General features: G+C 43.1%; 1 protein-coding gene across 5 annotated transcripts in view; it reads left to right on the top strand.

The window, feature by feature from the left end:
- The first annotated feature begins 236 nt into the window (after positions 1-236).
- Positions 237-25,211, top strand: part of CAPSL (calcyphosine like) — a 34,046-nt gene continuing 9,071 nt past the window's right edge. For 2 of the 5 annotated variants that reach the window (XM_037799451.1, XM_037799450.1), the window contains exons 1-4: positions 238-394; positions 15,102-15,238; positions 20,097-20,274; positions 20,562-20,771. In XM_037799451.1, coding sequence (XP_037655379.1) covers positions 15,102-15,238; positions 20,097-20,274; positions 20,562-20,771 — 525 coding nt within the window. In that variant the 5' untranslated portion in view covers positions 238-394. Of the gene's footprint in view, positions 395-15,101; positions 15,239-20,096; positions 20,275-20,561; positions 20,772-24,258; positions 24,315-25,211 lie in introns of all 5 variants that reach the window. The other 3 variants (XM_037799454.1, XM_037799453.1, XM_037799452.1) reach the window with 3 other exon arrangements.

Here is a 25,211-nt window from a genome sequence, read left to right as displayed (position 1 = left end):
ATAGTTTGATGACTATCAGCTTATAAAACACCCGAGGCAAGTTTTAATACTCTTTTAGAAACCAAGAAGTTGCCAGCAAAACTTCCTGCTGATTTCGCTCCCTGAGTATGCCACTTGGGCTTACACAAGTCACCAGGATAGCCTAGGCAACCAGAGTGTAAACTTGAGAAAAGGCAGGGTCAGAATCGGGAGTGACAGTGAGATGAGCCAATCAGGCTGTGAATCTGCAGCAATGCTCCCAAGCCATCCAATTGGCGCTAAGAAAGTGACTTGAAGAAAGGTAAGAGGGAGGAGGCAAGAGGGGACGACGGCGATGGACCAGTTTTTCCGGATGAGGAGAGAGCGTCCATAGTTTGAGTTTGAAGCAATTGCTGGCGACAGGTTAGCACTTAAGGTAAATCGATGCTTTATCTATTGTCACATTTTGCTTTGAATTAGCTATAAAAAGAAAGCAGGAGAGTTTTGCTCTAAAAAAGAAAACCTGAAAGTTGATGAGAGTTCGTGGATTGGGAGAGACATCATCAGGCTGTCAGTGTAGGGAGGAAATAGCTTGGTTATGAGAGAAGCTTCTGTAATCTTTGCAAAGAGATGCTCGGTTAAAAACGGAAAAAAATAAATTTCGTTCATTAAGGGGGAAATAACAGCACTGAGCAGTCACTGTGTACTGGGTCTTAGAATGTGAAGTGTTTGGGTGAACTATCTGGTGAAGTAGATATCATTTGTATGACTATTGACAAAACCAAGCTTTAGAGAGGTTAAATAGCTCCAAGTCATATAGCAATTAAGAGACTGAGCTGCAATTCAGATCTTGGCTTGTCTAATATTCAAAGCTCATGTTATTTCTGCCATACCCTGCTGAACTGACCACTTGGAATCAGAATCAAATCTGAATCAGAATTCTTATGAAAATACAACTGACACAGCTTGCTAAAAATTGTATTAGAGAGTTGATTTGCTTAATCATGGAGATGGGAAGGACTTTAATAAATGGCAACACCATTTACCCAGCAGTCCACCCCCTTGCCTTTAGCTTGGGCAGAGTTAAACCACGCTAAGTGAAGGAAATTCTTTCCTTTCCTATTTTTGGAGGTCTTATTTTTTCCCTCAAAATTGTACAACTGTAGAAATATCTTTATTTTGTTTTTGTGAATTTTAAATATTGTGATTTAATTTGTGGGCATTCATTTTTATTTATGTTTATATTCTACTAGGAATTATGAAGTCCTAACTTGGCAGTAAGCATCATGCTACGTGCTACTGATTAGGAGACACAAAGGGTATAGCCCTTGCTGTTAAGGACCTTATTATCTAGTAGGAGAGGCAGTTCTGAAAACAGAGAGTATGTACATCATAGTGTAATATGGATGCTATTTGGGCCACATTTTATGTGAGAATTCACCACTATGAATAGACAAGGATGAGCAGGATCTGTCCAGGCCAATGAGGGAGGGAGGTTGTTCCTGAAAGCAGTGGCTACATGTGCAAAGGCACAGAGGTATGGGCCACCGTGATGTGCTTGGGGGAACCACAAGTGGGTATAGGTGCTGAAAAGATTTTGAAGGGGTCAGGGAGTTACTAGAGGCAAAGCTGGAGAGGCAGGACTAAAGCATGCATCCAATGCTAAGGAGTTTAGACCATACCAGTCTGCAATGGGGAGCCACCAAAGGGTTATAAGTTAGAGTGTAAAGTTCAGATTTGCATATTACAAAGACGTTTCTGACAGATCTGAAGGATGGATTGGAGGGGGCATGGCTGGAGGCAGGGAACCCGATAGGAGACAATTGCAATAGTAGAAATGAGCGATGACCGGGTCCTGAACTAAGGCAGTAGCAATGGTGATGGAGACCAGGAAATAGGGATGCAGAAAGTGTCAAGGTGGTGGCTGCTGATTGGAGGAGGGGGTGGACTGTGTTGTTTAGTGAATGACCTGGTAAAAGGTGTTGCCATTTCCTGGGACAAGGAATAGAGAGAAAAGATAATGAGTTTTGTTCTGTAATGTTAGGCTTTAAGTGCCTCTTGGTCATCCATGTGCAAATGTTTTGTGGGGAATTAGAAATCTGGCTCTGGAGCTCAGTAGAGTGCATGGGTGGGAATAAAGTTTTGGGAGTCATCAGTGTGTCCATGGATATGTCTGAGTTGCTATGGGATGGTGAGAGAGGGAGAAGAGGATAAATAATTGAAGCCTGGCAAATGTAGCATCTAAGAAGCAGGCAGAAGACAAGGAGGGGACAAAATAGGAAAGTCTTGAGAGGAAGAAGGAGAAACAGAGGAAGTGAAATTCATAGACATGAAGAGAGAAAAGAGCTTCAAGAAGGAAGAATGTTCAACTGTTGGGAGAAGTGAAATAGAGACTAAGAATGACTGTTGAACTTGACAATGAGTTTAGCAATGACTTATCAAGGGTATGTTCATTGGAGTGAAAGGGTGGAGGCCAGAATGCCATGGACTGAAGAATGAATGGGGCATGAGGAAGTAGAGAAACTGGGGACTCTTTCCGGCAGCTTGGCTCCGAAGAGTGATAGAGGGAGTCCAGGACCAGAGTATACTCATGAACTAAAGGGAAGGAGCTGGTGGAGAGGAGAGAAAGGACATAACTTGTGGCTAAGGGTCCAAAAACAGCTGGGATCTATGTCTCAGGTGAGGAGGTTATCCTTAGATGGGAGGAAGCTCAACTCTCTCTGGGGAAAGAGGGGGTGAAGTGGAGATGATCTCAGAGATAAATTTTTGTAGATTTAGAGGAGCACTTTGGGAAGGTGGGAGGGAGTTCCTACCTGGTGTTACTTTTGTTCTGTGACTTAAAAGACAAGTCACAGAACAAGCCCCTCAGAAGACTAGAAGAATCTGACCAAGATAATTTGAAAGTGTAGTTGACTGTTTCTGAAGGCCCTACTGTGGCTAATGAATAAAGGTTCAGTGGCACCACTTTAGTGTGTGGGTTTGTTCAGTGGCACTTTACAGCCTGCCTTTAAAGAGGGGGATCAGGAAAGAATTGAGCCAAGTTAGGCACTTATAAGTGAGAGGAGAGAAGATTGAAAAGCAAGAACAGTGAATGAAGGCACTGGCAGGGAGTGGTCAGAGTGAGGTACCAAGTGTCTAGAATGGAGAAGGAAGGAAATGGATGCAGAAGGGAGAGTGGCATAGGTAATGGCTGTGCTGACAATGTAGGGGCAAGGCACAAGAGATGTTATAAGGTCAAAAGCACCCACAATTGGAATAATGGAACTGAATGGCATAGAGAAAGTGGATGTTGAAGTGTGAACTTGGAAGGAAACCAACCTTGGTCATGAGGACAAAATCTGAGACATGGTCTTGGGAGGGGAAACAGAAAGGGCAAGCAGATGAAGTTAATAGAAATCAAAGAGTTCCAGGAACTTCATGGCTTCACATTGGATGTATTATCTGGGATGAGCTCTGAGGTTGCCCAGATTGATAAGGACACTTGGGATGGAGAGGAAGTCTCTGAGTCAGGAGCCAGAATCTCAGTGATTAAAACAATCAGCACCAAAGAGAGACTCTGGAGGTATGTCCAGATGGGCTGTGCTTCAAAGGAGATGTGAGAGAGACATGCTGTGGAGGTGGCAGGGTAAGTCTTACAGACTGTGGAGTTCCTTAGAAGCAGGCTTCAGCTTTGAAGATATTGAGAATTCGAGCTCCTTATATAGAATCAGGTAGCAAGTAGGATAAAGACATCATACCCACCAGCATCTTGGCAGGAAATAGATGGCACATGATTCAAAAGCAGTACAAGAGAGTTTAATGAGAGGACTATTTACAAATGGTGTGGACAGGGCTGAGGGATAGATACAAGGGATGATGAAATACCCCAGGGCTGTCGCAGGGAGGAAGGGGAATTACCCTTAAGCCTGAAGGGCAAGAGCGGGGAGCAGTTACCAGATCTCAGAACGAGTGTAGCTGTAGGAAGTGGCAGATAGGAAGCCAGACAGATAAGCTCCAGCCTCTTTCTCCTCCTGTCGGCTGATCCCCTGGTGGTGTTTCCCACTGCCTGACTCCAACTGGAAAACGGGGGATTCTGGTTAAGGCAGTTTACAGAGGGCAACTTCCTGTTGCCCAGAGGAGGGTGGAGATTAGATGTGGGCACTGGCTAGGAAAACAGAATATGCAGCTCAGCAGTGGGGAGAGTCAGTGGTTTGAAGAGGCCGAGGATTAGATTTGTAGTGGAATAAGGAAATTTAAGTGTTGCGTCCTGCTGAACCAGAAAGAAGAAATAGAGGGGGACCCAGCTGGGACTGCCCCAAACCACCCTACTATGGGGCCTATTGAGATTCTGAAGAAAGAGGCACTGAACGCCAGGGTGATCAGCCTTTAAGCATTTATTAGGGGAGCTTACTTCCAGGGAGCTACAGCTACCCCAGGACAGCAAGACGGCGGGAAGTTCACTGGAGTATGTCTGCTCCCGTGGCAACCCCCCTTTAGATATATAGGGCAAGGGGCTGGGAGGTGGGGGGAGAGGTGGCTGAAAGCCAGAGGCTTGTGTGTAAGTTTTGGGAAAACATCTGGGAATGTGCTCTTTTCTCAAAACCAGATGTGCCCAAGGAGACAGCCTTCAAGGTTAGGGCAGCTGAAGCCCTGCTGGCTTCCAGGAAGCCACGGGAGGGGTGGGTGCTGGGGAGGGCGGGCAGAAGGGCAGGCAGAGGCAAGGTCAGGCCTCAGCCGGGTAAGAGATGCTGTCAGCATCACACACTAGGAAAACCAGAGAGGTTCTCTGCAGGGAAGGTGCTCTTAGTCTCAAGAGGGCCGAGCCCCTTTGTGCTGCTGCTGCTGCTGGTGGTGGTAGAGGTGTTGTTTGGGTGCTTGGGAGCCAGGGGGGTGGGGGATGTTTAGTCAGTGGAATAACTTTTTTGGTTTCAACCCCTTCAAGTCTCTGAAAATCCCTGAATTTATTTATGAACAAGGATTTACACTATTGAAAAAAACTTAGTGGGGGGGATTTTGTAACATAATTTGTAAAATTTTGTTCTTTGTTCTGATCTCAGACAGCTTTTTATAAAGAAAAATAACAAGGCTCGTAAGAGCAGTTTTCTATTTTCCAGAAACGACTTGGCATCTGGGAGAAGATAATGTCACAAGAGGATTGTAGAATTATAGAAAGGGCCACGTGCTGCCTTTTTTTGGTCCCCTTAGTCCCCATGAAAATTTCAGTCTCTCACATCTCTGGTCATGATTCTATTGCCATCAGTATCTTGTTTCTCTCTTCCTCCAGTCTGGGAAAGTTGTTTTTTTTTTTTTAATTTTTTAAAAAATTTTTCTCATAACATGAAGCCAAATAAAATAAAAATTTTCACAATATTGTAAAAGAAAATGTCCTTACTGAGAGAGCAGGCTAGTCCTTGTCTGAGAGGTGGGTGAAAAGTGTTCTTACTTTCTTTGAGCTCAGTTTTGTGTATTTACTTCTGCTGCTGCCCGCTGACCTCAACAGAAGGAGATAGGTGAAAATCTCCAGGAATGACAATTTAAGTTGTTTTTTCATAGTGTGCTTTGGACTCAAGATTGTTAATAAGCTTGTGCTACTTTTTATATATGCATGCTCAGCAGTGACTACATGGATTCCCCGTTTGAACAATGTATATTTCTGAAATGTGGGCAATTTACAAGAGACCTGTAGTGACAGGGGCTCAGACTCTTGGTGCTGCTACAAATGTAAGAATGGGGACAACCCCTAAATCTTTCTGTACCTCAGCTTCCTTACTTTATAAAATGGGAATGTCCATGTTCTCTCTAATGTATATTAAAGCACTTTGTAACCTGTAAGAAGTTCAAGCATTATCATCAAAACTCTATACCAGACACATTTTCTGTTCTAAACAAACTGGATAACTTGTAAAAGCCAGGCCACCACCCCTTTAGCAGAGAGCCAGATGTGGAGTAAGCACTCAGTAAATTTCTGCTTTTGTTTTTGCTGTTGTTTACTTTTTGTATGGTCCCAGAGATAGGCAAACTTTTTCCAGAGAGGGCCAGAGAGTATTTATTTTAGGCTTCACGAGAAAAATAGTCATTGTCACGACTATTCAATTTTGCTGTTGCAGCAAAAAGCAGCCATAGACAAGATGTAAAAAATGTGTGTGGCTGTTTTCCAATAAAACTTTATTTATAAAACCAAACGGAGGGAAATTTAGGCCCCTAGGCTGTGGTTGATGACCCCCAGTCTAGTTCATATTGGGTTACGTTTGCCTAAATTGAGGGCATCCATCATAACTGCCCATGGAAAGGTGAACCTTATTTGCTTTGGGAGGTTAAAGGTTGAGAAGAGAAACATCACAATATATGTGCTAACTTCTGCTCCCAGGGTTTGCCTTAGTCTCCTGTATTAGGGGTGAGCTGGTTGCTCTGTATGTCTAGAAAAGCCTCAGACCCTGGAAGTTGTTGTGGAATAAGCTGATCCGGAAGTGCTCACACCCTTACTTTCTGGTATGGCTCTCTTGACTCCGCTAACTGCAGCAGAAATTGTGGGTTGCCTACTCAACAACTAGTCTCCTTTATAAGTGGAAGGGGGCTGGCAAAGTTCCCAACCTAAAAGTAGTTTTTCCAACCTCTTTTGTAGGAGTAGCCAATGAGATGTAAGTGGAAAGAGTTGGATGGAGTCTTCTGGGAATCATTTGAGAGGGTGCTGACAGCTGGGAATGCATCCTTATTTTCCTTGCCCCTTTTTCCTATCTGCTGCCTGGAGTGTGGATGTAATGGCTGGAGCTGCTGTGGTTATTTTGTAACTTGAGTTAACTTTGAGAGTAAAACCTAGGGTAGAGAGATAGTGGGACCTTGCTGTTCACCTGAAGACTCACCTGCAGGCTTGATTTAATGAGAGGAAAGCAAAGCTCTTTTATTTCCAGAGAAAATGGCTGATTTCTGTTATCAGTAGCCTAACCTATTTACACTCTGTTATGAGTAGCTGTATACAATTCATAACTGACATGCCAACCTGCATGAATGTTGGCCCCATGGCAATGAATTTCTACCCACTAACACCTCTTGGTTTTCTGGAAGTTTCAGTTAAGAGCACTTAGGATGTCAAGAATTGGCTGAATTTCTAAGTGTTTATAAAATAAACATCAAATTGACAAATGACTCCAAAAGAATCATTCTAAGTAACTATAAAGTGGTTATTAAGTAAGTGATTTTGGTGACTAATGGCTGCAGAAGGGCAGGCTGTAGTCAGAAGCTGTGATTTTAAGGGATACCTGTGATCTAAAAGGAAAAAGAGGTATATTGCAATGATATGAAATCATCTGTTTGAAGACAAGGCTTAATGGCACTGAGAAATGAATATTTGGAAGTTATGTGGTTGGTTCTAAGAGTATAGTCATTCAAACCAGGGAGTTTGGAACAAAAGTTTTATTTTATTTTTGTCTCATGTGTGTGCGTGTGTGTTCTGTACATAAATCCAGCCAACTCTTTGCTTACATTCGTGTAGGTTGACATCTTCTTACTCTGTTTCTTTAAGATCTTTCATCCTGGCAGGCTAACCTGACTCGGAATAGATTGCAAGTAATTTCCTGGTAAAAGCCCCAGAGACTCAAAGCAGAGCAGAGAACAGGATGGGTATGCAGACAGCAAGGATAGTGCTATTAAGACAGCACGTGTCTCCTGAGATTCCCAGAGGATGCTCATGATGACAAGGACCCTGTGTGCCTGTAAACCCTGGGGCCTTTATGCCTTATTAAACTTGGACTTGCAGCACATTGTGTTAGTTACACAGATCCTTGAGTATCATGCTAAGCAGTTTTCTTCACTCTCTTTCATAGCCAAACATGCTTGAGAGACTGCTAAGTACTGATAAAATTCTACTGAAAGAAGAGCTTATAATAGAGTCAGTTTTTCTTCCCAGTTCTCAGTTGGAGCTGAGTCAACTGAATTGCTAGTTATTTTACCCAGGTAATGGTCAAGATTTAGGGTCAACCCCAACACAGCAGGAATAAGCATTTTTCAGTTGTCTCATTTAGGAATACCCTTAGCTACAAGCAACAGACAACCTGGTCAATAATGGCTTAAACAAATAGGGGCTTATGTGTCTCATAAACCTAAGTGTGGAGTTGAGCATTGGCTCAGCAGCTCAATGATATCAGGGCTCTAAGTTGGTATCTCTATGATTCTCTTGGCCCTTCCCTCATGATTGCACATTAGCTGCCACAGCTCTGGACATCACATCCTTGGTCAAGGCAGGAGGAAGGTGAAAGAGATGGGAGAGCTCTCCCAGAAGCTCTCAGCAGAACTTCTGGTTCAGCCACCCAGTTGAAAGGGGAGGGCAGCAAGGAAAGGGAGATTGGAATGACCTTTGCATCAGCCAGTTGGCAGTATCTGAAAAATCAGCTGTAATTCAAACTACCTCAGAGATGTAAGCTCCTTGGGGATAGGGACCTTTATTGCTGTTGTGTGGCACATAATAGGCCCTCAGTAAACATATGTTGAAGGTAGGGCCATGACTAGGGAGAGGCAAAGTAGGCACCTAGGGCATAGTATTTAAGGAGGCACTCACTCTCAGGGTTGGGTAAATGCAGGGTTGACATTTGCATGATCCTGAGAGTGAGTGCCTCCTTAAACCTTGTGCCCCAGGCCTCTACCCTGCTTGCCTTAGTCACTGCCCTGGTTGAACAACTAAATTGATAGTATCAGGAAGATTTATGGAGCAAGCACTTTAAACAGTAATATTTGTGAAACATTATTTTAAAATTGGGCCATTAGGCCAATTCACACCCCAAAGATCAGTATAAAGTAAAAAAAGCTGATTTAGCATTTAGATGGGCTCTAGGAAAACCTGACCATTGATAGTAACTGAAACATTAATTATAAGCTTTTTGAGAAAATGCCTTTCAGTGCAGAGAAAATTGGGTAAAGTGCCAGCCTTCAACAACATCATCCATCTTATTTCCACAGTACGCTTGTGTCATCTGAGTGTAGATTAAATACCGTTATACTTTTAGTGGTGCATGGAAGTTGGCAATCCAAACAAAAAGCCAGATATTTCTATATATTCATACCCTGCATAAATAATTAAAAATAATCTGTGGAAAAATAGTAAATGTTACTGGAAGATAATCAGCACATAAACTTTGTATTTAGGTTTAAAAAAAAACAGCAAAAAAACAAAAAACACCTCAAACAAAATAACAACAAAGAACTTCTGTAGCAGCAGAAAGAGAATAAGTGAGACTGTGAATCTCAACCAGGCGTTTCCTCCGAGCCTTAAAGTTTTGAAAACGTGAGCTGGACCCTGAGGTGGGAGGGTGGGGTCATGTTTGGTGACCAGCGGGCAGCCTGGCTTTGCCCTGCACTGCTGACCCCAGTCCTGCTCTGTGGTGAAGTCCTATCAGCACTCCAAGGCAGTCTCTTCCTTGAAGTGTTTTCTTTCCTTCATCTTATCTCATGGACAGTCACTGAATTCCCAAAGCACTGTGTCAGCACCTGAGCATAGCTGTTGAGGACGCTGATTTCCTCAGACAGAACTGGGTTGGATCCCTGGCTCTGCCATTTTCCAGTGGTGCTTTCTCAGGCATATGACCCAGTTCTCTGGGTCTCTGTTAGTTTTCTGTCATAGGGCAGTAATATCCAGTAGGACCCACCCCATGAGATGCTGTTCTAATGTGGGTAAAGCATTAGGCTTGGCCCCTAGAGTAGTTACAGTTATTATTATGACCACTTCTCTCTATGGCTTTATCTTAGCCTACATCTTGTCATAGCGTTTCCTATAACCTTCCCCCAGAAGGTCTTATTCCTCTTACTAGAGGATGACTTTGTATTTCTTTTAACTCAGATTCTCAGTCTTAGGTGTGCATTAAAACCATCCAAAAATGTTGGAAAGCAGATCCCCACTACCCACACCTGGAGATTCCTATTTACTGTGTTTGATGTGGGGTGTGGGAATCTTCATTTCTCAACAGCATTCCTGATGGTACCAGTTCTTCTCCAGAGCAGAGTTTCTCAACCTCGGTACTATTGACAATTGGATAGGATAATTTTTTCTAGTAGGGGACTGTCTTGTAGGATTTTTAGTAGCATCCCTTGCCTCTACTCACTAAATTGGCCAGACGCACACTTCGCTCCCACTTGTGATAACCCAAAATGTCTCCAGATATTGTCAAATGTCCCATTGGGGGCTGAAATCATCCCTGATGGGAATTACTGCTTTCTAGCATCACCTAAAGACTTAGCACAGTGCCTTGCTCAGCCAGAGGTGCTAAGGGTCTGTTTATTTGAATGAGTTCTGATGGGCTAGATGAAGTAATGTCAGCATCACTGACACACACCTTTCTTTATGCCTTTTCTGGGGTCTCCCAGGACTCTACTGCAGAAACTAAGTCTGCCTAATTCTCTTGTCAAACCTTTTGAGTCTTTACTGTTATTCTTGGAGGATGGGGTGAGCACTGTTATTTAGTTCCTTCCTAGCCCCCTCCTAGGCTACCACCAGCACCTGGAATCTAATATTTATTACTAAGGGGAAACTTCTTGAGGAAGCACAGGTTTTTGCCATCTACTGTGTGCTAGGAACAAGTTTATTGAATGGACTGGAGTCATTGGGGATACAAAGAGGAAATGGTTAAATTTTTTTCCCAATCATTGCTTTCAAACATTTTCTGCCTCCACCTTTGAATGACATTTCAAATGTTAAAAAGTGGATTGAGTCAAAATCAAAATTTCAGTCTTACATCCAGTTCCCAAGTGGAGAGACAGAGTGGATAATCACATCACATCCCCTATTCCCACTGCAGAGCTGATGCTCATGGTCAGTCCTGAGCTGGCAGGGATGGGAAAAGCTTTAACTTGGATGTGAACTTGAGAAGGCAAGTATGTTTCCACCTCATTGGAATTAGCTTAAAACCCTACAGTTTAATCAATAGCTTCCTGTTCTCTACGTTGCCTTCCTCCTTTCTCCACTCTACACGGCAGGGTGCTTTAAAATTGCGTGGAACTATTATTGCAATGTCAGGTCTTTTGCTATTGAAGATAGCTAATGTAATACCAGAGGGATTTAACAATCACAGAAATGTCTTAAAATGTTCTTAAGGTAATGCTCTGGCTGTGGGAAAAATGGGTTTGACAGGATAGAGAGGCAGGAGAGGGATTTGGAAAAATTGGATGGCTCTGCAGGTAGTCGCTATTCTCACAGGGTTAGGTTTACATGACTTCCTCAATGGGACAATTTCCAGTCATAGTGCATGCTGTTCCCGTGTCTCAGCACCCTAAATGAGGGTGGGGTGCAAAGAAGGAGTCTCCAGGCAAAACCAGGTCTGTCCATCGTGCAGCATGCCCTTGCCAGCCAGGCAGCCTGCTCCCCCCACCTCGGTGCACTGCCACTTGTCCCATCTCACCTCTCCCCTCCTGCCTGACATTTGCAGTGCTTTCCCTACTCCCATTTACCTAATTCTGTCTTTTCCTCATTAGCTTTCCTCTCGTCTAAAGGGCATCTCAGCTGACTATCACATCAGCTCCCTTGGCTCCTTCAAGCACTCATCCTTTTTCTGCAGGATGAAAACCAGGATTGTAATGTCATAGAAACCAAGGGAGGAGGGTTGAGAAATTTCCTCAGGATTTTGCAACAAAAAGAATATGGAATACCTTGGTGCTTTCTCTGTATGGGGAAATCTCAGCTCTGAATGCCACTTTTGTGTTTGAAGGTTGTTGAAAACAAATGGTATGCATGTAGTTCATTTTACTGCCACAAGGGGGAACCAAAGACAACCCAATAAAATGCAGGTTGGCGCTTGAGAGTCTCTTAACCTTTTAAGGTTAGCTTAAGTCTGTCCCTGAACTCAGGAGGGAATTCTCACCCACCCTACTGAGAACAATGACGAGGGAGACCTCCATGCATCATCAGCTTTCCATATACTGTCCCACAACTATTCTTGAAGCGCAGGCCGACAGAGGGCTTTGGCCGTGGCAGGCCGCCTTACTTCAGGAGGACAGTGGGCAGAGGGAGCCTTAACTGGGCCTGCAGGAGAAGACCTGGTGAGCACTGCCACAAGGTATCCTCTGGCCTTGTTGCTGGCAGCTCCACTCAGCCTGTGCCCCACAGCTCTAGTCCTCTACAGTTTGTTGCTCCATGAATGTCCCTTCCCACAAACCCCTGCGGTGGAGGTGCGGGGCAGGTGGTAAGCAGAGAGCGCTGGACATCATACATGAGTCCTCCCTGTCCCTCATACAGCACATTTAGTTATTCACCGTTTCTGTTTGCTAAAGCTTCCGGAATGCAATATACCAGAAATGGGTTGGCATTCCCCTCCACTAGGCTGCAAGTGCCGTGTTGTTTCTTCACTCTTTCTCTCCGCACCTAGCACGGTAAGCCCGGAATAGGCTAGACGTGCTGAATGAATGGACGGAATGAGCGCCTGACCCCGCGGGCTGCGCAGGCGCTTTGCCAACACACGGTGGCGCTGCAGCCACGTGCATCAGGAGGGGTTGCTCCTTGCCCTTGCGCAGGGGTGCAGCCCCGCTGGCCAGCCTGTCTGCATGGGCTCTGTTTTCACCACGCAGGCTCCCTGATGGTAAGAGAGGGTCTGCTGGAGTCAGGAACACTTTATGCAGTGCTGTGATGTCGGTGACATAAGTTCGAGGCACAAACCGTTGTACCGGTGCTGGGTGCCTTCATACAAACTTCAGAAGCCAGTAGTTGTGGGACAGTATATGGAAAGCTGATGATGCATGGAGGTCTCCCTCGTCATTGTTCTCAGTAGGGTGGGTGAGAATTCCCTCCTGAGTTCAGGGACAGACTTAAGCTAACCTTAAAAGGTTAAGAGACTCTCCTTCACCACGATCCTACTCAGTCTTGTCTTCAAAATCCCCCCAGTTCGTAGCAAACTTTATCAGTTCTTTTTTTGTCCTGCTTAAATATGGAATATCAGTACTCAAATTTATTAAGATTTTAAGCTAATCATGGTCTGGCTTCTCTAAGTACACTCTACCCCTTGAAATAGTACACAGTAATTATTGGTTATTTGTTGATGAACTGGGTGACTAAATGATTAAAAAGAATGGTTAATATGGACATTTCAAGTACCATGATGGGTTAGCAGGAGAGAATGTAATTTTTTTTTTCCCTAAAAATATCCAACTAGGCTCCAGAGGTAACTGCCTGTGTCATAACTGGGTAGAGTTAGCCTTAGGAGGGAGAGCAAGTTGGATGCCTGCCCCATCAAACTGTGCTTTGAAGTTCTTTTATGTTATTCCATGAAGATGGTGGAGTAGAGAGAGCCCTGCTTGGGAGCCAGAGGCCCCATATTCTGATGTTGGACAGGACTTTTGGGCAAGTCACTTCACCAAGCCAAGCCTCAGTTTCCATGTCTGCAAAATGGACGATTGCAGTCGATGATACTGAAGGGTCCTCGCAGTCCTGCAATTGTGTGAACTGGGCAAGTTCCCTGATTTCTCTGTGCCCCAATTTCTCTGTGAAATACACGCACTAGCAGTAACTAGCTTATGGGGTTTCAATGAGGACTGGGTAAAAATAGATGTTTTAAATATTATTCTGAAAGTGTGCAAAGAGGGCCCCACTAGGGCTCTATGTTTTGCTGTCCATCTGTCTCAGATCTGGGGACCAGACCTGCCCTTGCCTGGCTCATGTTTCAAATTTCACCTTCTCCCCTTATCTGGGTTTTGTTCTATGCCTCCCTTCACTCCCCACCTGCTGCCACAGATGGTCCGAGAAAATAAAGCTGGGCAAATAAGAGCAAATTAAGAGCTAATAAAGTAGGGTGGAAAAAGCAAGGCAAGAAGAAGTAGGAAATGAGGTCTGGGAGATGGGTGCTCGGGGACAAGGTGGAAGGGAGAGAAGGAAAACAGGGATGCCAGGAAGGAGGAAGGCCCTGAAGTAGTTCAGAGAATGGAGAAGGCAGTTCTGCTTGGTTCCTGCTCCCACAGTGGAGCAGAGGGGAGCAGAGGAAGCCTTAGGCAGAGCAATTTCTTCCTAAAGTAGATTAAAGGACCTATGCTGAGCAAAGGCCACCTTCTTGGCTCAGGGTTCGAGATAATGGGAAGAACCGCTCCCATCTTCATCCATGTGGCCAGAATCAGGATGAAGAGCAAGAAGGAGGGTGTTTAGTCAAGGGCAAACCTGCCACTTTTTTCAGCACTACAACCCCTGTTTGCTCCATTGACTCACAACATAGCTCACATAGAACAGTCTTTTAGGATACCCCATTTACTGTGTCATCAGTGGTTTCATATGAGGACTAGAGATTTTTAAAGAGCTGGGATGGAATTTAAAGATCCCAATTATCCAACCCCAAGCCCCCACTTCACAGAGACTGGGGTGGGGGAGTTGGTGGTGGATGGGATGAGACCCTGAGAATCACAGACAGTATCATCAGAAACAGTTTGAGGAACCAGGACTTGAACCCAGGTCTCCAAGCTCCCGGTCCAGGGCTCCTCCCTCCCCACCATGGCATCCCTCAGCATTTCAAGTTCCGGTGGCAGAAACCTGTCCTTCCACAGGTGCAGCTCAGGAGGCGGTGCTTCAGTTACCTCCATCCCTCTCGCCTATTTCTGAATATTTAAAACCCCAAAGCCAAACTGTAAAAAAAGGTATCTGTCAGGTGAGAGATAGTGTTTGTTTACCATTTTTCTGTCCTGGAAACCTGGTAAGGTGTTAATGGACACTACCAAAGGAAACAATAGTTACTCGTGGGAATCTCAGTCAAGACAGAAACAACCAAACCAAACAAAAACATCAACAACAAATAACAATGTTTAGACCAAAAAGGAGAATATTAAATGTATGGTCAAAGGAAATATGGAGAATTCTTAATGAAAGAATAAAGCACACAAGGTTGGGTCAAAAAGGAGAATACAGGGAAGTGGGACTTCTTTTTTTATGGAGGGACTTTTGTATTTACAAGGAAATGGCTGTATATTTAAAATATTGTCCAGATTTAAGAAACCAGATGTCCTCAGGGCTACATTGGTAGGTAATCGATATGCCAGACACGCAGTTGGTGTGGTTAAAAATGAGAAATTCCTGGAGGTTGGGGCCTGTTCCCAGGAAGTGGATGGGGAGCCTGCTGTAAATTTCCCTCTCAGCGAGGCGGCTGTTGGCCCTGCCAGGCAGAGTCGGGTGGCGAGGCCTGAGCTCTGCTAACATGGCTGTGGATTTTCCTTAGATGGCGGGGACAGCCCGGCATGACCGAGAAATGGCAATCCAGGCCAAGAAAAAACTCGCCACGGTCACCGACCCCATTGAAAGGCTGCGTCTGCAGTGCCTGGCCAGGGGCTCCGCTGGCATCAAAGGACTGGGCAGGTACGACGGGGCCTGGGGAATGACGGCCGGGGCGGGGAACGGAGTGGACAGGCACGCCTATTGCTAGCCCCGTGACCTTGAGCAAGTCACTCCCCCTGAGACTTTCAGGTTCTCTTTTGCAAAATGCAGTTTGGAGCAGTTGATCTCTGAGGTCCCCTTGTGACTTTTGGGTCCTTGGTCACAGATCCAGCAAGACCCATGTTTGCTACAGTCAATGCCAGAGAAGCATGCCCAGCAGACACCTAGCAGGACAGCATGGGGGACTCTCCCTGAAGCTGGACTAGTAGAGCCCGTGAGGAAGGAACAGCGATTTAGACATGGTTGCAGAACTGGAAGTTTTGCCGTCAGGTGGTCAGGTCTCCCTCACCTCCGGGGGCACTGGAATTATAGAATAATTTAACAACCCACAGCCAGTGGGTCTCTCCCAGCTAGGAGGGTCCTGGTGTCTGGCCTCTGATAGAGAGCATGCCAAGGGCGAAGGAGGTGGTAAGCCTCTCGCGGGCAGGTCTTTTGCAGTATAGCTCTTTTCAACACACTGCACCCAGTGTCCACCATGTGCCAGGCATGGTGCACGTCTTGGGAGATTCAGTGCTGAAGAAGACTTCTCCAGGCCCCCTGGAGTACTCAAACTGAGGAGAGGAAGAGTTATGCAAGGGGCCACCTGAGCGGCGTGAGAAGTTGCACTACAGGAGACATCCAGGGTGCAAATGGGAGGGGGTGCATTCTCACATCCAGAGGCCAGGGGAAGCGACGATTGCTTTGAGGTGCTGACTGCTTGGGCTGTTACTTCCAAGGCTCAGGCTAAGCTGGCTCGGTCAGAAGTCCGGAAGACTGCTGTCCCCCGTGCAAACTCCTCAGGACCACTGCCATCTCTTCTACTCCCTCGCCCATTCCGTGAACCGCTCCTGCTGCCCATGCTGTCTCTGCACCCCCCCACCCCCCACCAGCCCTTCCACTGTGAACAGTATACTGTGATCAGACACCTTGTGTCCCAGGCCTTTGTGTGTGTGAACAAGCCCCTGCCCACCACCCCCCACCTTGCCTGGGCTCCATTGTCCCTGCAAACCTCCAGGACATCCAATGTTCTATTACATGTTGGCTTCTGACATCATCTTTTCCACTCTATTTTGTAGCTGTCCTCCTGGTTAAGATGGGATGACTCTATGGACACCCCACCCTCTTCATTTTTTGACACCAAAATCAGCTGATTTCTCAACACTGCATTTTTCTCTTTTCTATATGCTCTTCCTCAGTCATTTCCAACTGCCTCTTAAATTTAAATGTTTCTTGAGATTCTGTGGTCAGTATCTTTTTACTTCCCTCTACATCTTGCCTATTTCTGAGTTAGCCCTTCATTACTCTGGTGGCTTGATGATACATTATTTATTTCAAGTTTATGGGGATACTCATCAGTTCACTGCTTGTAGCATTGCTGTTTGTTCATTCATTTATTCATTAATTCATCCAGTCAATCCAGTGACTATTGATAGAGGACCACTATGTAGTAAGTAAATAGTAAACAAAAGCCGGGGGCGCAGCCTTCATGGAGCCTATGTGATACCTGTTTTCCTAGCATTCTTTTTTGTTTTTAAAATGAAATGCAAAACACAAAGAAGTAAGAATCTATCATTTTTACATAGAACTAACCTAAAGACAATGCCAAGTTGTGACTTGAAAACTATAGTTTATTTGAGCACTAACAGGGAACTTAAGATCAACTGGTCTAGTTTATTTATTTGTTTATTTTTATTTAGAAAACACAGACCCAGAGAGGTTGAAGGACTTGTCCAAATCACTCAGCTAAGTTGTAATGGTAGGACTGGAACACAAACTCAGGTTTTCTGAATCCCAAGTCAGAGCTCCATCTTCAATGCTAGGCTACCAGCAAAATAGGCAGTGCTGAAGGAAGGGGTGGGTGGAGGAGGATGCAAAATGAGGGGGGCCACAGTGGGGTGGGATGAGATCTATGGAAGGACCTTAGGAGGTACAATCAAACAAAATTAAAAGATGTATGATTTCTTCCATAGAAAAGGATATGGTGCCACATGTTTGGAGATGGTCAGACACCGCTGGAGATAATGGGGCATGTTTCCAAATGGAGTCTTCTTGTACCTAGCAACACGTCTGCACCTCTTGGGCAGTCAGTAGATATACATTGAAAAGATAAACCATGCTTACTTTCTAGACTTGGTTCTGCCAATCTTATCAAGAAAATCAAGACACTGTTTGATTTTTAGGGACCTATACTTTCCTTTATTTGGGAGATGGGAGCTTGAACACTGTTATGTGTGTGTGTGTGTGTGTGTGTGTGTGTGTGCTTAAGACTTTATTTTTTTAGTACCAGTTTTAGCTTTACAGAAACATTGAGAAGATAGTACAGAGATTCTTATATACCCTCTCACCCAGTTTCCCCAATTATTTATATCTTACATTAGTATGGTACATTTGTTTCCATTAATGAACCAATACTGATACATTGTTATCGAGTAAGGTTTATTCAGATTCCTTAGTTTTTACCTAATGTCTTTTCTATTCCAGGACCCCATCCAGAATACCACATCACACTGACTTGTCATGTTTCCTTAGTGAGTCTTAATCTCCTCTTGATTGTGACAGTTTCTCACCTTTTCCTTGCTTTTGATGACCTTGATGATTTCAGGAGGACTGGTCAAGTATTTTGTAGGGTGCCTTTCTGTTGGAATTTTTCTGATGTGTTTCTCATGATTAGACCAGGGTTATTGGTTTTTGGGAGGAAGAGCATAGAGAGAAGTGCCATTTTCATCACATCCTATCAAGGAAACATTCTTACAATATGATTTTCGATGTTGATGTTGACCACAATCACCTGGGTGAGGTAGTGCTTCTCAGGCTTCTCCACTGTGAAGTTACTCTTTCTCCTCTTTCCATAGTTTGTTCTCTGGAAGGGAGCCCACACTTAAGGAGTGGGGAGCATGTTCTCCCTCCTTGAGGGTGGAGTGTCTCTGTAAGTCATATGGAATTCTTCTGCATGGGGTGTCTCTTCTCCCTTATTTGTTTACTGAACCATTTATTTACACCAATATGGACTCATGCATATTTATTTTATTCTTTGGGTTATAAAATACTTTATTTCATTGATCAAATGTTCTGACATTGGCACTGTTGGCTGCTGTGTCCCTTTGGCAATAGGTTTTTTTTTTTTTTTTTTTTTTTTTTAGTTTTTGAACACTTCCTTACTTGTTGTCACTACAAGATGCTCCAGGATCATCTTGTATATTTCCTTCCCCAGTCCTAGAATTGGCCATTTTTCCAAGAAGTCCTGGTTCCTTTTATTGGGGAAATCATATGAGAAACTAAGATCTGGGTGCTAAATATTTAGGTCATTGCTACTGGAATGCTGTTTCTTCTAGGAACTCAGCTTATAGAGCAAGGAAATATATGTGTATAGATGTATCTATAAATATTTCTATATGTAACCATCTGTGTCTATGTTAAGCTAAACATGAGTCATGCTGAATGTCTCCAACTCTAATCCAAGACTTCATGGATCATTCTAGCCTCTCCCCCACCTGGTTATCTGTAAGTTCCCACTCCATTCGTGAGAAACCTGACACCCACCTTCCTCCAGCCATTTACTTAATTGTTCAATTGCAGTATATATATATGTAGCAGTATCAGAAATCTTAACATGTATCCCAGTGGGAAACAACTTTATCAACTAGAGTACAGTTTTATGTGTAGTTCCTTTTGCCTTTAGTCTTACAGACTCCATTAGTAGCCAAAATTACTTATGTCAGCACCTTTCTCCCAACTTGCTTCATTAAGGTCATTTCTTATACTTGTAATACAATTAGATTTTCTTGTCACATTCTGCATTGCATCCTCAATATTATTGAGATATATTCACATTCCATACAATCATCCAAAGTGTACAATCAGTTGTTCACAGTACCATCATATAGTTGGGCATTCATCACCCCAATCTATTTTTTGAACATTTTCCTTGTACCAGAAAAAGTGAAAATAAGAATAAAAAATAAAAGTAAAAAAGAACACTCAAACCATCCCCCCCACCCTATTTTTCATTTAGTTTTTGTCCCCATTTTTCTATTAATCCATCCATACACTGGATAAAGGGAGTGTGATCCACAAGGTTTTCACAATCACACTGTCACCCCTTGCAAGCTACATTGTTATACAATTGTCTGCAAGAGTCAAGGCTACTGGGTTGCAGTTTGATAGTTTCAGGTATTTACTTCTAGCTATTCCAATGCATTAAAACCTAAAAAGGGTTATCTATATAGTGCATAAGAATGCCCACCAGAGTGACCTCTTGACTCCATTTGGAATCTCTCAGCCACCGAAACTTGATTTCATTTCATTTTGCTTCCCCCTTTTGGTTGAGATGTTCTCAATCCCACAATGTCAGGTCCAGATTCATCCCCAGGAGTCATATCCCGCTCAATGGTTTTTACAACAAATTTGTAGTGTCTGTGGTGTAAAGTTCTATGGGTTTTGACAAATTCATACTGTCATGTAACCACATTATAACATCGTACAGAGTAGTTGAAACATCCTAAAAACCCCCTGTACTTCACTTATTCAGCTCCCCTCCCCCTGCCCCTGGAAACCATTGAAATTTTTACTGTGTTTATAATTTTGCCTTTTTCAGAATGTCATATTATTGGAATCATACTGTGCGTGTGTATTTTTTAAGGGTTGTTTCCCTTTTGAGAGGCCAGGAAGAGGCCCTCATGTTGCAACAAGGGTATGGAACAGAATCTAAGACTTCTGTAATTTACTTTGAAAAACCTTGAGAGTGGTTTTCTTTTTAAATCTTTAGACATAACACCTTCTTCTTTGTGTGTCTTTTCCTCAGAGTGTTTCGAATCATGGATGATAATAACAACCGAACCCTTGATTTCAAAGAATTTTTGAAAGGGTTAAATGATTATGCTGTGGTCATGGAAAAGGAGGAGGCAGAAGAGCTTTTCAGGAGATTTGATAAAGATGGAAATGGAACAATAGACTTCAATGAATTTCTACTCACGTTAAGAGTAAGTGGCTGTGTGAATCAGCACATTTGCTGAGTGTGGCTTTCATGTGGTTTGGTTTGGCTATTTTGAGGCTTTGTCTTCAGCAGTTGTTAGTAGGCTCTGGAAGGGGATGGACGGGAGACCCGAGGTCTGGTTTCAGGACTTTATGGAGTGACCCTAAGGCATATCCTTTAACGACACACAACCAGTGTCACAGCGCTGAGGGGAGTAAGGTCATTCACACGGGATACAAAAAAAGAGGCTACATTGTTGGTGTGTTTGCGTATCTGTTTTTTTCTCTTTTTTAGCCTCCAATGTCCAGAGCCCGAAAAGAGGTAATTATGCAAGCTTTTAGAAAGCTAGACAAGACCGGAGATGGTGTTATCACGATTGAAGACCTTCGCGAGGTGTACAATGCAAAGCACCATCCAAAGTACCAAAACGGAGAATGGTCAGAGGAACAGGTCTTCAGGAAGTTTCTGGATAACTTTGATTCACCCTATGACAAAGATGGATTGGTAAGTAAAAGAGCTTAATCTATGTGGAATTTCTTCTATATAAGTTGGAATTGTAAAAGGGAAATAGGCCCAGTACCTTAAAAACCTTAACATGCTTTTGTCATATTTGTTGTAAATATAAGAGAAGTAAAATATTTTCTTAAGGACCATCAAGGGGGTTGAGAACTAAAGTAATAAAATATGTGTGTATGTGCACCCGCACGCCACAGAGACACATATATTGGTAGGAGATCTGCAAACAGCTAACCACTGCTCATCTGGAGAATGTGGTATTTTGGTTAAACACTCCAGTTCATGGTTACCATATTTACTGTTCACAGGCACATTCCAATGAATTAGACTATAATAAAACATAATTTAACTTCAATATGAGACTGTAATTCAATTTTTTAAAAAACACAATTCACAAGGCATTTCAGGATGTTGTAGTATATTTACACTCATTATTACAAACATCATTTATCATCTTGCTTTCCTGTGTAGAAATAGCATTTAAGTGAGGCTTTCAGTAAAGGGGAGGCTAAATAACAGAATTTACTCTGATTTATTTTTCAGTAAGCTTTGAGATTAAATTGCATTTCTAAGCTACAGTGAACTTGAAAGCAAAAGCAACCATCCTATCTCCATTAACTGGTGACTTCAAGTTACATATGAATGGCTAGGTAGGGTAAGGAAATATATCCTCACAACTGTGTGTAAGATGAGATGAAAATGTCATCTGTCTTTTATCGACAGTCGTAAGTGGACTTTGTTTTTAAATGCAGAGCTGGTTTAGCTCTCTCATGTCCTGAAGAGATAGGGATGGGAGCTGAGGAATTCTCTCTGTCAAAATCAGCAATAGCAGAACCCTGAGATGGGCTACTGCGTAACCCCTTTGCCACACAGGATGGAACAATGAGCAGGAAGAGAGGAGATGATGGGGGGAGAAATTTAGACTGCTCCTTCTGAAAGGAATTCCCCCCAACTTTTTCCATGGAACTTTATGGTGAGTCCCATTAGCAAGGGGTGAGGGGATAGAAAGGACTTTCAAGCCAAATACCTTTCTTTTCTTCCTGCCAACATGTCTTCAGCCCAAGACAGAGAAACACCCTTCAATTTAGACTGTGGGGATCATAGAGGCAGATAAACGGGGGCCTAGATTTTGTAGGGCAGCTAAATGCTTAGGGACAGAGCAGATGGAGATGTACATTTCCCTGCAATGCTTCTGGCTTTTGATCTCCGAGATGTCAGTGGAAAATAATCAACTGCCATTTCCCCAAATTAGCCCGACCCTACGTGGGATCTCAGATGGCATGTGCCTTCTTTTCTGCAGGTGGTTCCTCCTCATCACCAGGGGAAACCTCAGCTGCCCTTTTCTCTAACCCCAGTTAGAGTAGCCAGTCATTGTGTTGGCAGCTGATGTAAAATCTCTAACCCCACACCTTTTGACATTTATCTTAATAAGCTGCATTAAGCTCTCAGGTATTCACAAAGGTTATTGGGATTTTTAGTGGCTACAGCATTTGATGTCACCTGAATATCATAGACCCTGTATTAATACCAACTCTGGCTGTGAGTTATTAATATCCAACAGCCGGGGGTATACTTTAACAATGCAGATGGCTCGGCTGCATTGCAGAACTACAGAAGCAGATGTTTTTTTTTTTTGGGTGGAGCCCAAGAATCTGCACTTTTAATATGTGCCCCAGATGACTTTATGCACATTTGGATTTAAGCTCTCAAATGCTCATAAAGATTATGGAGGTTTGCATCTATAGAAAAGATTCAGAAATACCTGTTTTTAATAGCTAAAAGTAATATGCATATGAACCTCATTTAGCATGATAGTGGATCTGGGTAACATTTATTGAGCACGTATTTACTGGGCTTTGTGCTAAGGGCTTTACTAGGGTTATCATGTTTAATAGATGTAATGAAAACATTCCTGAAAAATGGTATACAAAACTTTGTACATTGAATCATATTTTAAATGCACAAGGAATTTTGATGTAAGGGAACTCTATGGTAAATTCATTGACAAAACAAATCATTAGCCCCTAATTTACCTTTTGCAAATTGAGTTGTTTTATACGTGCAAATCCACAACTTCTCTGACAAAAACAACCCCCCCAAACAAAAAACAACAAAAAATTCAAAAGCAAGCAAAAAAAATTGCTTATGGTGAAGCACAGCTACACTTGAAGCCAGTAAGCTCATTTATGATTAAAAAATATAGTTGCTATTCAGATAAGACAGAACTTAGAATAATGTAAGAAAGTTAGTATGGTCCCTCGCCGAGGATGATATTTAAATTTGCGAAATTTTAATAACTGAGCTAAGCCTCTCAAATGCTCATAAAGATTATGGCGGTTTGTGGCAATCATAGAATTTGGTGTCACATATCCTGGGCTGAGGCCTCCACTCTGGTCTCGGCATCCTGAGCCTCCGAAGCCGTTTTGATGTAAAACAGTCAAATAATGCATGAAACAGGCTCCGCCCCCTCTATTCTGTCCCTAAATGCTAATTGGGTGAGGCTTTCGCTTCTTATCTTTTACCATCTCTGTTTTGAATTTTTCAGGAGTATATACTACTTTATAATCACAGATATTTTAAAAAAGACTTTTAGAACTGAATTAACCTTTGAGGGACTTTGAGTCTTGTCCCTTTATCCATCTCACAGAGAAATTTTAAAATAATTAAGTTTATTTCTTATATATTACTGACCGCATTTAGATAACTTAAACTTATATTAGAATTTTCTGATCAGTCTGGAGTGAGGCAAAAGAGCCTGTATTTTTTTCATGACTCATATTTCCACTGCCCCATCCGGGAACTCCCCCTGTGTATACTGTACACTCTGTCAAATAAGAGGAACAGTCATGAGGCCTACCAAAAGCAGAGGTGTTCATTGTCCTGATTTTCCTAATGGCAAAGAACACAACTAAGTAATAATAATACAGGCACCTAGCTAAGAATAATTGATGGTCTTTTCTGCAATGATCAAATATGTTAGCTCTGACTTCTGGTTTCACGTGTTGTGACTTCCAGATGGAGCTTAAATCTGACCTTATCCCTTGTTCCATCTCTGCTTCCTTCTCCAGTCTCCATTCAGAGATGACTCATCTCTGGGTCACTCTGCCCACGGGGGAACCTGGGGATTGAGGGATTGGAGTATGATGTTCTCAAACATGCTTTGATGTATCAGGATTTGCTTTCAATTGCAAATACTGTCATAGAAAATTTTATTAAACGTCAGTATAGCAAAATTTTTTTTTTTCCATTATATAAATTGTCCTAAATTGAGTGGTTCAAAGATAGCAGGGCTGAGCCTGTGATTCTCCTGGTCTTCTCCTCACGATCTCAAGATGTCATTCGATTTTAGCCAGCATGTCTGAGTTCTGGGCAGCAAGAGGAAGGAAGAAAGGAGGGGGTGCTGAGGCAGAGCCTGTAGCAGGAAAGCAAAAGCTTCCTTAGAAATCCATATCAGATTTCCATTTGTATCTTATGGGTGAGAATTCTGTTACTGGATTATTCCAAGCTGCAGCTGCAAGGGAGTCTGGGAAAGTGAGTTTTTGGTTTTTCAATTTTTTTGTAACAGAGAAAAGCCAGAGAAAGGGGGTATTAGAATGGGTGTGGAGCGAGTCACATTCAATATCTGCCACCCTGGCGAGACAAACAGTTGGACAGAGGAATATCAGTAACTACAACAGCAAAACTAAAAAAGTTAAGAGTTTAATAGTTTCTTTCCTTTAAGCTGTGAAAAATGTTCCTCAGTCAAACCGCCAAGTTAAAATGCACAGTCGAAACGACCCACAGTCCTGTGCATTTTCTTTCTTACTTCTTGGTTTTGAAATTATCTGTTTACTTATCTGATCCCACCACCAGCCTGTGAGCTCTTCTTTGAGGGCTGAGACTTTATCGTCTTTAACAGTCTCGAATTTTGGTGAGCCCAATAATTAACTGGAATGCTTGGTTGAAAAAAGCAGATTCCACAACCACTTCTTGAGAGATTCTGACTCGGTAGGTCTGGGATAGGGCCTGGGGATCTGCATATATGACAAATGTCCCAGGTGAGTCTGCTCTGAGTTGTCTTGGACCACAGAACAGTGCCCAGCAGTTTAGAAGCAGCGCAACCATCGTATGTGGGACTTAACCGAGAGAATTTGAAAAGAGAGGTTGGGGAACTTAAAGAATGGCAGAAATAAAGAAATTTCAGAAAGGAAGATATTAATAAGGGCTATGCACATCTATGATTTATTTGTACTTAGAAATCACTGATAACCACAGTTCAACATTACTTCAGTCCAACACCTTTCTTTCTACTGATCGTCACTGTTTATTTTCAGGGCAGGGGGAAGGGCAAGGAAGAGAACTGTGGATGCCTTCACAATATTTTTCTGTTCATTTATAATTTCAGCAAAAATGGCCAGCAGGCCAGTCAGCTGATATGAATCTTAGAAA

This window comes from Choloepus didactylus, chromosome 11, assembly GCF_015220235.1.
Source record: "Choloepus didactylus isolate mChoDid1 chromosome 11, mChoDid1.pri, whole genome shotgun sequence".
NCBI lineage: Eukaryota > Metazoa > Chordata > Mammalia > Pilosa > Megalonychidae > Choloepus > Choloepus didactylus.
Note: the sequence above shows the minus strand (reverse complement) of the source record. Positions and strands in the feature narration are given on the sequence as shown.